Genomic DNA, 15277 nt, shown 5'->3' on the forward strand with positions numbered 1-15277 from the left:
CTCAATGCATAAGCATACCGCTTAAGATGCGGTTGGCCGAAGCACCATACCGTTTATAGTGCGGTTTTTCGGCGGGTCTGCTCATCGATCGGCGCAGGGGGCAGCGTTTTAGGGTAGCAAAAGAAAAAAAGAAATGATGAAATCGGCCGTCTGACGCAGCGCGCACCCCTTGCTCTCCTCTAACTTCGACACAGAAGCAAAAAATAGGCACCCTTTAGTTCGCGCGTACGTGATAACCACAGCTGTCCTTGCTTGATGCACCTCGGAAGATAGCGACCGGCTCCCCGTCCGCGCGTGGCAAGTTATTTCTATTAATCGTGAACCGCATGGCCCGTTGTCGCACATCGGCGTTGCGCGTGCGTTTTTTTCATGCTCGCGTCTACGATTCCGCGCTCGCGGTGGCTTCTTCGCGTGGCAGTGGGAGGAGCCTGACGACTTGCACCAATGGAAAGACGCGCACCTAATGGCGGGAGATTCGAAGCGCTCCGAGCCGGCTAGCTGCGCCAAAGGTGTTTAGGCTGAAGTCCCTCGATCAGATGAAGGGACTTTAGTTTAAGCTTACCGCCGCGGTATTTTTTGATGGGCGCTTTCACAAGCAGCGTGGATGACAGTCTATATTCCACTTTGTGGTCACATCATCAGCTCTTTTCTTGCATGAGTATCTTCGCTTGCGCCTCGTGCGGCATTTCAGCGAGCGGTTAGAAGTGCTCGCTGGAGCTGCCTGCACCGCTCCTGCTTCACGGCCAGTGCCGGCGCCATGTTGCCGCCTCTTACCGCGCCGCACACATTACGTCAGTTTACGCGCCGGCGTCGCCGCGCTTGCGGCGTGCGCTGCACGTTTTCGCGAGAAATCGCTCCATGCGGTTCACGCTTTAGAACGTTGTGCAGATAAGCCGCCGCTTTTCCCGAACAAGCGAGCCGCGCGAAGATTTCCACCACCAGTACGTTGCGCTGATAAGCAGCCGCCTTCGGCATCGTGAACGCAAGGTGGGATAAAAAAAAAATCCCGCTGGCCTTTCTTATCATGTCCTGCGGCATCTTCATAGACGCAAAAAACGCAGCCATGGTCTTTCAAAACACAAACACAACGGAAGTTAAAGCCGCACTCGCCGTTTGTAAGACCGCACTTTTGCAATGTGTGAGACCCGGCAGCAGCGGCTGATGTTAAAAATAATACGAAATAAAGACCCTTCCTTCGTTTTTAGGCGCTGTGCGTTTGGGTGATAAAAAATTTAGGATGACTTGAGAGGTAGGTGGCGATTTGGTTGAATTCGCGCACGTTTTGGTTATAGTGCGGTACCGCTTATAGTGCGGATTTTTGCGGCTCCCGCGACATACGTTATAAGCGGTCTACACTGTATTCAAAGTTTCTGGTCATGCAGGTTCCATTATGAAAGTGATGCGCATCTTCTGGGAAAAATAGATTTATTGACCGGACCTGTACAAATAATTGAAATTCTTCAAAATACTCTACTCCTGTATAAATACACTTCTGGAGACGTGTCTTCCACGCCTGGATTGGATTGGAAAAACATTTATTGTGCCTGCGGTTGAAGTCCAAGTTAAGACTTCAGACTTGGCCAGTGTCGTCCTCGCTGTCGCCACCAGGGTTAGAGGCCCCCCGCCCGTTACCGGGCTGCGAAGTCTCCTGCCTGGCCAACGCCACGATGACTGGAAGGCACCCTGAAAATCCTCGACAGGCATGTCTCTCAGTAACGTCGTAACATGCTTTTGGATGTTTCCCACGGTCTGCCAATGCTCTCCCTTCAGCGCTCTTTTTAATCTTCTTTTCAATCTGGGAAACAAAAAATTTGCTGGCAATTACGATACTCCCTAATGCGATATTTGGGCGCAGCAGTAGTGCGCTGAGGCAGCACTCACTCGTGAGTTCTCTCAACGTCACTGATGATGAGCCTCTGCGTCGGCGGTGTGAAGTGCGTCTCATGAAGGGACCGTGAACTGCGTCTTGAGCGAACACACATTATAGTCACGCGCATGCCCCCTCACGTTTTTGCCATGTGTCGCGCCGTCCAGCGCCTCGTGCGGGCACAGCATGATGCCCCTTCCCCTCCCCCACCACACACTTTCAGAGAGCGCTGGCTCGCGCCGCCACGGCGAACCGCCATCCCCTCCCAATTTCGCCACACTCTCCTCCTTTGCTTTCTTTCATTCACTTTTCCTTTCACTCGTCGGTCAAGCCATCTTTCGCTCAATCACGACGGCGGCGATGCGGCTCAGCCCACGAACGGGCGACAAAGGGCTGCGCCCTAAGAAAGTGGTACGGAGCCAAGTCGGGACTGTAAGGGGGATGGGGACCACCACCAGGGTGCTGCTCCGCGCCAGGAAGTTGGTAACGATGAAGGAAGTGTGGCTGGGCGTGGCTGTGGTGGAGCTTGACCATGTCTTTGATGTCAGCCCTCACACGTGCGACCTGGCGTTTCAATCTCTTGAGCACCTTCAGGTAAAGGGCTGAGTTGGCATTTTCTCCCTGGGGTACAAACTCAAAGTTGACGATTCCTCGAGCGTCAAAGTAGATCATGAGCACCATTTTTATGCGAGACTTGCTCATTCGCACTTTCTTGGGGCGGGGAGATAATTTTGTGTGCCCCTTGCTGCTCTGCCTTTCGATTTGGGGTCACACTCAAACATCCAGGATTCGTAAGATCCCCCTCGCCCCACGATGCTGTTTAGACTGAGTTCAGGAAGTACGGCTCATTTTGAATCAAATCCAACAATTCTTGACAGCGCAAATCTCAAAGTTCTTTCCGATACTCCGTCAACGCTTTTGGCACAAGCTTTGTGCAAACCTTGTGCATTGGCAGATCCTCGGTCACTATTCCATGTACCACAAATGTGGACATGTGTACAGGGGTGTCAGCAATTTGCTGGACGCTCATTCGACGATCGGAATACAAAACTTCGCTAGGCACACGATCCACATTTTCTTCGGTTCTGCTCATTGTTGGGCTTTCAGAACGGGGTTTGTCGGCGTACCGGCCTTTCTAGAATGCCTTGTGCCTCTTCCTGGGCTGTGATATTGAAATGCAGTCGTCCTTGAAAGCCTCTTGAAGCATCTGAAATGTTTCAGTTGCATTCTTTCCAAGCTTCACGCAAAACTCCATCGCGCCATGTTACCCACTCACACTGCTCGGAGGGAACTGGCGACCAGCTGCGTTGGAAGGGCAGACCCCCCACCACGTTTCCAGACTGGTTTTACCGTGCATGGATAGTCCCGTCATAATAAAACCATGCGCATTGCTTTCATAATGGACCCTGTATGTGCAATCAGTTATGTGCAATCTGATGGCTGCTCCAGTTGAAAGTTTATGTTGCATGGTTTGAAAAAAAAAAAAGGCATTTTCTGTGGACAGTGTTTTCTTGAGTAAAAATAATCACTTGGCATTTTGAAATAACCTACATGATTTCTTGTAAACTGCAGAGTGGGCAAACTTACCTGAGAAAATTTATCTCCATTTTTTGCAGCAGGAAAAAAAAAAGTTGAAGAGTAGCGTGCCGTTATTTTTCTTTTGTCCATTTTTGTTTTAGGACATTCATGGATATTCAACAGAACAAATTTCATAATTAACAAGATTTGTTCACTATAAAGATAAGATTTGTTCACTGTTTGTTCTCCATAAGGAATATTTGTGTAAAAATTCATTGTGCACTGTGCACAAACTCAGAAAATGGGCAAAACCACTTATTTGAGAAAAACACAGTTCAACGTTTATTTCCATGCAAGACTCGAATCCCCACTCAAGAAGTTGTTGGGGATACAGCTTAGAATGCTCACATGTAGGCCCCCAAACTTACACCCCCGCGGTGTGAGTCGGGACTTTACAGCCGTGTAAAACATTGCACCGACACCGGTCCGACCCACTTCCAAAGAGTTACTTGCTTCTGCAAGGTTGTCAGTGACAGCTCTACCAGTGACGGCACACTCTTCCTTAGAGATGTTGTGGACCGCCTTGTGGTGAGGTGGTTTGGGTAGACCACAGATGTGACAAAACGTTGGCAGCTGATCACGTCCAGTGCCAGTCACTCATGCAGCAAGTACTGCTTTCATATTGCTTTCGAAACTGTCGTCGCATGACCTTCCATGGCACAATTTCAGGTGGGAGGCATCATGGCCAGTTATAGCAGTGCGATGCAATGTGTAGGTAGAAAAAAATCGCCGCTGCAAAGCGCCCCCTTAACACTTTCGTGACCGTGGAAAAATCGGTTGCTTTTGGCAGGTGTAGGAAATATTGTCATGAAGCCAAAGGTGACGCAGTTGGATTGAAGGAAAAACAAGTTTATTGGAACGAACTTGTGCTCCCCTAACAACTCAAAAACTACACAGGTGGTAAAGCAGCAGTCAACAAAGTGACATGCGCAGGCGAGTTTCAGCAAATCGAATGACGCGGCGTCTGCTCTGCGGGCATTTATCTTTCGGCACGAATGTTTCTCGAACCGTCGAATTGCATCCAGAACACGGTAGATCAAAGATTATTCTAGGCTGGTGACGTTAGTTCAAAACACTCTCCCCATCAAAGGAGATAACACGGGTGGCATAAAACATACACAATGGAACACGCGCTTCACTTGACACACAAATAACGCAGCCCGGCGCAGCCGGGCGGCAAAAACAAAACACAAATAAGCAAACCGAACACATGGTTTGCGGCAGTATTTTTTTCTTGCCGCAGAAAATGATTGATATTAAAGTGTAAGGTATAAAATAATAGAGGAAGGATGGGGCTTTCTAGCACTAATAATTTCAAACAACAGATTTATTACGAATTTTATCAAAAAATTATTATAACAAAAATGATGATAACATCAATGCTACTTTGCACAGGGTACACGTAAAATTTTTTTGAAATATACACTTTGAACATAAGGCCCTTATAGAATAATACCGCAAATATAAGCTGTGTAAGTAGAGAATTTATTTACATACATACAAAAATATAAACACTAGTGCCTATCATGCTACCGTGCGAAGCAGTTTCTCGACGCAGTGAAGCGGAGGTTGGCTGCGCATGTTTCGGAGACATTTGTTTTCTGCTGAGCCTTCCTTTCTTCATAGCATAGTTTTCAGTTTGGGTATTTTTCAATTTTTTGTGGTTGATGCTGGGGACCCTGCAGTGCAGTTTTAGGGGACACAACATGAGGGGATGGTGGGGCCTGCGAGATGTTCCTCATCAAAGCCCAGCAGCTGTTCAAGGAGCTTGAGTCTGAAAGCGAACTGATCGAAGTGCAAGCTCCGTGACTGCTCCGGAACTTCGGGATGCTGCCGACGAAATCAGCGGCTCTGGCGAACCGCCACGCGCTACCCCAGAGCGCTATGCCAAGGTCAATTCCGGGCCGCCTTTGCGGAGAGAACCTGACTCTTTGTGCAGCCAGCGCCCTTCAAATGAGAGCTGTGACCCTTAGCACAGGCCGCATTTCTTTGCATCAACGCGTTCCCGCAATAAAACGGGCGGAGGAGAAAGCGGGACTCACCGGAGGATACCTGTTGATGTTCCAGGGTGCTTTGACGCACTTTCACCGCCCATACTAAACTCTGACGAATCGATGTCGTGTTCGTGTCTGTGCTGCTAGTGTCATCCACAGATTCCAGCTCAGATTCATCGGAATCCGTCGAAATTTGCCGTTCGCGTGAAGCATCGGCGAGTGACGTCGACGTCATAACCGAAACCATGTGAGATCACCTCCCCGCCGGCAAAGGACATTTAAAAATCCCCCCTCCCCGCAGCGGAGAAAAGAAACTGGAAAGTGAAACTGATGAAATAGTTCCTCCTTTACCATTTCTGTGGTGGTAGCGGTCCAGAAGCGCTCGGAGAGCGCCAAATTTTGAATTTGTATTCATCGATAACATACCATCGATGGGAATAGGCGCAGTCACAAAAGTGCTGAAGGGACACAGGACACTTAAAGGGACTCTGCAACACTGTCATATCTTTCTTGAGCTGCAACACTCTTTCAAATCGCTCTGAAAGGTGCGATTCACCATGTTCACCGCGGTGAACAGCATTCACCGCGTAGTCCATGCTCGAGTTGAGAGGGAACGATTATACGAGATTTTTCATCTTGCATAGCGACGGTGATACTGAATGGAGTTTTATAATTCTTGCTGGAAGAGATTTCTGGGGTAACAGACTTTACCCCAAAATGCATTCTGAATAGTTGGGGGCAAGCACTGCAGGGCCCCTTTAGGGTTTAGTACCAATGCGGAGCCTTGGGCTTGTCCATGTCCTCAACAACAGCGAGTTTTCACTGCCTGCATGTCGTACGCACAATGCGACTCGCAGGTCGGATGAGTGTCTGTTTTGCAGTTCACCACGCTCACACTACTTCTGTTGCTGGCTTCCTCCATGTCTTGGAATGTTGCCGAATCCTTTTTCGATGCACTCTGGGAGTTAAATGCAATGGGGATGTAATCAGCCATGCTTGACTAAGCAGTGTTTGCAATGCTTGGAAGATGCGTCACCATTTCGCTGGTCCAGAGAGCTCGCGGCCATTTTTCCCACATTTCTTTGCTTCTGCTCGCATTTTTCTTCAGTGGGCACGAAATACAACTCTAGTAGAAATGAAAGCCACAATAATCCTCACCATTCATCGTGAAACACTTTCAGTCAGCAAACAGAAGACGTGGATGTGACTGCCCGGCAACCAGAACCCGCAGCTAGGCGTACAGTGAATTTGAATTTGATGTTTGTCATGGCCTAAGGCTCATTGTTAAGGTCACCTAACATTAAGGCCGATTATAGGCCTACCAGATTGGCCAGATACAATGACAGCTGCTATCAGAAGCCAATTGCCGATTCAGCGATTCCCATTTGGCTGGGCACAATTCTCATTACAGGAGATCGGCTGGGGACAATATCGGCTGCTGTGATAAGCTCATGGCTGATTAGCTGATTGCAAGTTGGCTACGGCGTCAACATACCCACTCGTAATTTTTACGGACCTGCCCAGGGATTGGCCAATTGCAATGACATCAGCCATTAGAAACTCATGGTTGATTCGCCGATTCCCATTGGCAGTGACGTCAACATACTCCCATAGCTGTGCTTTCACAACCCAACGAGAAGGGATCACGCATTCTCACATCATAAGAAAAGCTTAGGTGCCCCCTAACTTTTGCTTTTGTGACAAGAACAGTATACAACACAATTAAATGTAAAGCATATCTGCCTGGCAGATTCTGTTGACTACATTTTTAACAGATACAACGGCTTTTCAACAATTCTGAAGAGGTTACCTCGTTATCTCAAAGAGTAAACTTTTTTTTTGTTCCAGTTTCAGTCCACTTTTTTCTCTGTGCATACGTTTGACCAAAACGATGCAGGTGATTATGGGATCCCACAATAAAAGTCAGAGATTATTAGTGCAATACACTACATGAAATGAGGTATGAAGTTGACTGCACTGTTAAAAGCTAAGCATTGTCGCCACCAAACAAAGTCAAAATGGCCACGAAATGTGATCACTCAGGTAAAGTAAAAATATGTCTTTTAGTGCCCCTTTTATGCTTCTTCACTTCTTGACACATTGAAGGAGTGGATACCTTCTCTGTGTAATAAAATGTGGACACCATTGGCAATACCATGTAGGCCTTCATCTTGACGCCCCAATATTTCTGTGTTTTAATGTTGTCTCCTATTTCTTGAGACAGTTTCCCTCTGTTTCATCTAGGCTCGCAGCCAATTCTTTTCGGTTTATTCCTAAGGATGAAACGATTTTTTTGCCGTATACTTATGCTAGAAAAATGGTGTGTGGGCACAACGCACCCCAAAATAGAGACCAGGAAGCACCCACTCGTGGGCTACAGCAAGATCCAGCTTAAGCCACCAGGCTGAAGTTCCCCTGACATTGTTCACAGTGCGTCGTTTGGGCTGTATGCAGCAATGAGACTTGCATACTATGGTTGTTAATAGTGTGTATTTTAAAAAATAAAAACATTCAAGGGTATGCTTATGCAAAGGTTGGGCATTTACGTTGTGTTGTGTAATTGGTGTGGGTGTTTCTATAGTTTTCACAATAAGGATGTTTTAAAAAGAAATGAACAATTTTTCACAGCCCCCCCGAGCACATCTTCTTAAGGCAGGTATCTCGCATCTTGTAAGGCAGAACTGAAGAAATTCTACTGGTAGAGAAATGGTTCTGCTTAGTTAGCTTCACCACTTTCGGATGATGCTGCTACAGCCTCTGCTGCATTCCCCCCCCCCAGTTTTGAAGCGGAGTGTGACCTGTGTGGCTCTCATCTTGCATAGAAAGTACAAAGAACGGTTTTATTTGATGATTTGTGGGCATGCGCTATACACCTCACTTGTAGGTTAAGGGGGTACACTGGCCTTAGAAACTTTTTTTTTTTTTTTTTGCTTTCCCACTAATTTTGATAAAACTTTATGGGCTTGCTCAATTTTTTTAGCTGATTTCAAATATTCGTTTAGTTTTGATGTGAAGTTATTAGTTCCTGAGTTAATTAAAAATCTTACTTGATTGTTCTTGAGAACAATAGGGAAAGAATTATTCAACAAAAAATTACCAGCAACGCATCAATATATATCAGAAGTTGTGGAGAATGAAATGTGGAAAGCAGTTTTTTGTTTTACAATCACATGCAAGTTTACATCAATTCTAACTTCTAAAAGTACTCCTGCTGAACAATTAAAAATAACGCTAATTAAACAACTACTGAAACGAAACATTCAACTTCACAGTGCAAAAGAAATGATCTTCCTAGCTGCACTACGTGCTCAGGTGTACCTCTCGAGAAATTCATATCACTGCGATACCACTCGTGGCGAAGAAGTACCTGGTACTGAGAAACGGTGCAAATCAAGAGAAAAGGGATACCTAAAAAAATGCTTTTTTGGTCAATTAGTGCTTAAAGGGGCCATACAGACAAAATACAAGTTTGTTTTATTCGAAAGATTGGGTGTGTTATAGTGCCCCCAGCACTTGTCTGACAGCCAATGATGCTTTATTCCCTGAAAAATTTATGAATTCAAGTTACAATTTTGGTTCTCCTGCCAAATTATGGGTTTTGTAACATGGGTTTTGTATGGGTTTTGTAAGTAAGGTTTGTAAGTATGGGTTTTGTAAGTAAGGTCTTCAAGCGAACGTTGGTGCGCTGTTTACTGTGCAGCGTACTGCGGAACGCCTTTTTTACCATTGTTTTTCCTAGATGGTGCTACCATACTGCGCAGGGTCGCTGTCTGCCTTTGCTTTCTTCCAAACTGTATTTGCACCTGGCTTGTTATTGTTACGGTAGGTAGTAATCGTTTCGTGAAACATGGGTCTGCTTGCCCAACAGGGCCATGCAAGACACTTTATTTAACAAACTCTTGCATAGAGACCCTTCCTGTACCACCAAGGTATAGCAGGCAAAGAAAAATACATTGAAATTGTATGTTTGGATTTGAAATCGAAAGCAAATGTAAAAAAAGGGTAATTACACGAGATAAGCAGACAGTGTCGCTTACGCCAATCGGTCTGTGTCATGTGTGAGACAACCCCAAAGCGCCAGACTGCTGTGGAGCTAGTGTGCGTAGTACCAGCAACAGTACACACTGGTACTTTTATGTTTTGTACTTTCGTAACTTCCACTGTTTACCCCACCATTCTTACTGCTTTAAAGGGACACTGAAGTGATATGTAAACATTGCGGGATTACTAGCGCAAATTGTAGTCCGGAGTCCCCAGGCCATGTTTCGACCACTCTAGGCGCGTTTACGCGATTTTATTTAGTAGAAAAACTAATTCGAAAACGCTGTCCTCCTCTCTTTACGCTCGCCCATTTTCTGTGGCGTTTTTGTGTGACGTCAGGAGGGGATGAGCTGGCGATTGGCTGCGCCACGGCTGCGCTACTGCACGGCTCCCCGGCCGACAGAGTCAGTCGGCCCAGCGTTTCGTCCGCCGGCCGCCGGCGGGTCGTCACAATCAAGGAGGTTAAAAAAAATTGCTTGGTCGCAATTCGTTCGCTTAGTTGAAACGAAGCCAGGACACGTTTGTGAATGGAAGAATGTGCCTTTCTTTACTTGGTTTGTTTGTACACTGTATCTAGCTCCAAGTCAAGGTCGCTTCACACAAGCGCTGCACATGCGACGCTTCGCTGACTGGTACGCCAGTAGGAAAATATAAGGCCTCTTGAAGGCGGGAGAAGAGTCAGCGAAGTCAATATAGGTACTAAGCAAATAAAATCAACTGATATTTTTACCGTACAGCGTAAAATTAGGGCGCGGGAAGCACTTTTTTTTGCGCTGGGCGAACAAGCACAGCGGTCAGCAGCACGACTACGCATCTGCGAACGCTTTTCCGTCTACGAAATGCAATTGCTAGACGTGAGCTACTGTGGAAACTCGGGCGACGCTTACTGCACGATCGCAGTACAACAAATAGTCACCTAAGCGGCTTGAAATGCCAAAACTAAATAAAAGTGTAAACCGGTTGTACAATATATACCCTATATTAGCAACGCATTCGCGTCCCGCTCCGTGGCGTAGCAGTCTGGGGCGCTGGGAATTCCCTCCAAATGTTTTGCGAGTCACGAGTTCGAATCCCCGCGGGTACGTGCTTTTTTTTTTTGTAAGTTAACTTTTTTGTTTTCCGCCGATGTTTTCTATATTGAGTTCACCTTTTTTGGGGCCGCAACGTTCATGGCTACACGAACTAGTTCACAAAACGCGCGCAGGCTGGCACTGGCGCGCTAGCGAGTTCTCGTTGGCGTGCTGTTGCCATAAGCACCGACTGCTTGCAGGCAGTGGGCACAGGCCAGAATCAACAGACCCTTGGCCTGGTGCGAGCACGCTTTTTACGATACAGGCATGAGTGCGGCAAGCTCCAAATATGGGGGAAAAGCGCATGGCATTTGAGCGTCTGCGGGGACGCGGAGGGCGTTCATGCACTGCGTAGGCCTCGGGTAGTGAATGCTACGATTCCAAGCCGTCCTGGGAGGCTTATCTTACGCATTTTACAGCCGACAGCATGGCAGAAGCGCGGTACGATGATTACTGAGATATTGAGAATGCCCATCCAACAAAGCCATTGGTTATGTTTTACAGAACCGAAACCGAAACCGAAACTTGTGTGATTGCTAACCTTGGGCATCGTCCAATCACGGCGCCCCTCCTCTCAACGTCACAGCCTTAGTTGGTGCGGCCGCCGCAAACCGCGCATGGTAGTTTTTCTTCTTTCGCGCTTTGTAAAATAATTACCGATTTGTCAATGGGATAAACGATGAAAAGTGTGCTAATTTGAGCCAGTCTACGCAGTGCAAGCAAAAACGGGAGCTTGACAAATTCACTTCAGTGTCCCTTTAAAATCACTATGCATTAAATCTAAGCGAAGGTATAGCTTGTTCTGCAAGCTTATAAACTCTGCGTGACTTGCGTCTGCTTTTGCCGGCCTCAGCCAGTCGTACAGCGGTGCGTATTACGTTGTAGTGCGAGACATTAGCTAGTGAGTTGCATGGCCATCCGTTTCTTTTTTTTTTCCTAATTATATAGCTTACTTTAGCAAAGTGTATGTTAAAAGTGGTGTTATTATGATTTTAATGACGCAGTCTTTCGCATGGCTCCTCTAAAAGTAGTGAAAACACCAGGCGCCATTCGCAGTCTCTTCATGAACTGTTTGTTCCAGTGGATCTTCATACTGGTTTCCAGTGCGATTCGGTGTTATGTTCAGTCATCAAAATTGGGATTTACAACCGCTCCATGTTTGACACAGAATTTGTTTGTACAGTCGAACACGGATATATCGAACTCCAAGGGGATCGTGAAATAGTTCGATATATGAAAAATTCGATATACAAAATATGGGCTCTGAGACCTCATCTGTGGTGGACGATCATTTATCAATCTGCGCATTGAAGAATGACAACTAATTCCACACTCACGACGCAACAGGATGCTTTATTTGAGTCAACAAAAATCGCTGATCTTGGCCAGCTTCTTCATCCTGGAACTAAAATTCAAGACGCTGGTCTCGATCTTTTCGAGACTATCCAGGTGTGACAGCCCAGTTCCTTCCATGCGCCGCAACAACGGCAAATCAAGCTGAACGCAGCCGCCACTTCACCGGCGGAGTACGATCGAGCAGCCGCCTCCTCGTCCAGACGATCTGCGCCACTCGTGCTTACCAGCCTGGGTTATTGCGGCCGCAGCTACGATATTCTCGTCACCGAGGCTCGAAACAGCCTGAACATTGCTGTCAGCGTTCACGAAGTCGTCGGCAGACACTCCGTCGACTTTTTCCCTCCCGCGTCGACCAGCTGAATGGCTTTCAGCTTTGTCGCAAAGTCCAGTTCTTGCGCTTCTCTACGCTGGCTGCAGTTGTAGCGGCCGTTGCTTCCGCGTGGGTTCACCCTCACCCAGTCATACGTGTCGTGAGACACGTGCAGGACGCCTGCACAACTCGAAAATTCCAGCCGCTCGCTGCGCCTTCGCACGCTATGCACAAATAACACGCACGCAAAAGAACAACGCACAACGCAACACAAGAACTTTGATGGTAACGATTCCAAGGCTCTCTGAACGTTCTCTAAAAAGCGCTCGCGATGCTCACCTCAGAGAGAAACAGTAATCTACGAAAGGTGCGGGACAACTCTGAAAGAGCAACAACAGCCTAATGCAAAGAAGGAGGAGGCCGCTAGCGCCTTCGTTCCTTCTCTTCCCTTTTCCGAGGCGACATCGGGGGAAGACAGACCCAGAGAGAGAGAAACAAATATTTTCGGCAAGCCTGGGAACGTAGCCAGCCGAAAAAAAGTGCTGTTCCTCATTATGGAGAATGTGTGCAGTCGGAGCGGAGTCGGGGTACCTCGCACTGTGACATTTTCCTGGCGTTTCGGGCTTCTCTCCCTGTCGGGTTCTGGCGAAGGCGCGATGTCACCCGCCAAGCGATTGCCAAAGACCACCTTCGAGCTCACGTGGCGTTCGATATAGCCAATGTCGGGAAAAATACCGTTCGATATAAACGTACTAATTTCTATACTTTTACACAGAATTTTCGAGGGGATAATTTATGTGTTCGATATAGACAATAATTCGATATACCCGTGTTCGATATAGCCGTGTTCGACTGTACATACACAGTTCACACAGCTTAAACCTGCTTTCATGTTCTTGAATTCAACCCTACAAACTTGACAGTGTGACAGTGCATTCAACATTGTCCAATCTATTCGGAGGAGGCTGAGAAAAACAGTGCTTCTGGCGGGACATTTTTCCCGAAAATTTGCACGTGAATCGACCAAAAAAATATGCTAGAAACATGGCCTAAACATGCTGAAGTTCATCATGACACAGTAACGTACAGTTATAACTGCAGTCTATGATGTAACATTTCACTATTCATTGACATCAACATCCACCCTCTCTCTCCCTCACTTTGAAAAAAGAAAATAAGAAGTAAACTGCTTTACAGAGTCATCCTTCATAGGGGGCTTGCGATTCTCAGCGAGTTGCTTTCATGCCCAACGCAATTAGCTTTTGTGGGCGTCACCCCGGCAGTGCATTTTTGGCGTTTCTGTTCAGTGTTATGTGTGTGTGTGTTCATGTGGCCAGTAGCTCCGTGTGGGTCCGTTTTCTTCTTTCCCCCCCCCCCCTCTCTCTCCCGGCAGTCCAAGCCCCAGCGAGCACTGCAAGTGTAGATTCGTTTAGCTCTCGTGATGCACCGTCCACTTCTTCAGGTACGTGGTGTCTGCACACTGTCATCCGTGCTTGTGTGTGTGTGTTTCCTGTGTTGCGTTGCACACGGTGGGTGCTTTTGTATCTGTTTGTTGGCATTGGGTGCGTCTTCTTTCACTTAAATGGGCACTTGTTGTACTCTGTTCCCTTAGCCTGGTTGCATTGGCGTGTGTTTCGTCTCCTCTTTAGCTTTGTTCCTTTCTTAATGTTTGCTAGTGCGATGAATTCCTTAATCCGTAACCGACTCGCCCAACCTAGCGCTTTAGTTGCATTGGTGTCTGCTGTGAGCATTTAGGCTGTTTATTATTACGTTGTCGTACCTGTTTTGGGCTTCTGGTATCAAAGTATCCAGCTTACCTGCAAAAACAGCTTGCTGTGCTTGCCTAGGCATCAACTAGAAACTTGATATTGCTGGTGGGGTGTTGTATTTTCGAAAAAAAAAAAAAGTTACTTTGGGTTAAATTGTAGCAAGTTCTATTTATGTATTTTTATATGCAGTTTGCGGTTGAGATTTTAAAGCAGGTTATTGGCTATTGACCCCCATAGAAATACTGTCAACACTCAAGTTTAGCTGACTTGTACGTTGGTGTTTGCTTTATTTTTCATTCTTTAATCTTCAGACTTATAATAATAATTATTATTGTGATATCTTTTTTCCACAGTAATTCCAGCTACATCAGCAAGTTCTGTTTGCACGATTAATTCATGCAGGCCACCCATGTCCTTCACAGTTGAATCTCAGTGGGGCTGTCACAGCTGATACGAATCTCAGGATGACACTTACTCGTAACATTCTCCTGGCCGTACTGCATCGCATACCATGGCTTAAATTCAGCTGTTACAAATGTATTCACTAAACACAGTAGGGGATACAAAGGGGAGAGGGGTGCTATGGCAATAATATGATTTCCGAAAAATAGCTCTGACTCACTGCCTCACGCAGTTATTTGAAAACAACTTGTACCCATCTTACTGCTAAGACAACTTTATGGGTGCACAGAGCTTTGTTTTACTCATTACTGTAGTTTGATATCGCAGTTTTACTGCTGTCACTTCTGTACTCGTTTGGTGGCCAGAAGGGTTACGGGACAACGGGCTTAAAACTAGTCATAATGTGAATTTCCTAAAACATGTTAAAGCATATATGCCCACTAGGATAAAACGCTAACCCTTGCAATTTTTCGTGGGGTACTCTAAATTAAGAATTGTAATCTGTCCAATTTCAGCATCACACCTGTTTGGTCACGACTACAACTGCATCCTGGTAATTTCGCCTGCTTTCTGTGAAAAAAGGAAAGCACTTGCTGCCACTTTTTCACACATTGATAGTGAAGAGTATACAAATTTTATCAGCTGCCGAATAACAAGCACATTGTCTATTTTTAACGCAGCTATAATGTTTGCTTAATTAAAGGCCAACTGCACTCAAATTTTTCGTTTCCCAAAATTTGGTCCAAATAAGTAGTCTATGCTCTTAAAATCTAAACCTAAGCTTCGTAAGCACAGAACACACTAGGTACTGTTGTTCAAAGTACCTCCGAGCAGACGTTTGCACCTGGCGGAGAGTCGCCAAAACAAGTTCCGAGCGGCCTGCGACAACC

At 46.4% G+C, this 15277-nt stretch overlaps 1 protein-coding gene across 2 annotated transcripts in view; it reads left to right on the top strand.

Annotated features, from left to right (window-relative positions):
• Med (Smad/Smad4 homolog Medea) overlaps positions 1-15277 on the top strand; it is a 50871-nt gene that overhangs the window by 8024 nt on the left and 27570 nt on the right. The window contains exon 6 of one of the 2 annotated variants that reach the window (XM_077706164.1): positions 13610-13678. The exons of the other annotated variant lie outside the window; for it this stretch is intronic. Coding sequence (XP_077562290.1) covers positions 13610-13678 — 69 coding nt within the window. The remainder of the gene's footprint in view (positions 1-13609; positions 13679-15277) is intronic. 2 annotated transcript variants of the gene reach the window in all.

Source organism: Haemaphysalis longicornis, unplaced genomic scaffold, assembly GCF_048455015.1.
Source record: "Haemaphysalis longicornis isolate Haplotype H1 unplaced genomic scaffold, Haemaphysalis longicornis Haplotype H1 scaffold_4, whole genome shotgun sequence".
Taxonomy (NCBI): Eukaryota; Metazoa; Arthropoda; class Arachnida; order Ixodida; family Ixodidae; genus Haemaphysalis; species Haemaphysalis longicornis.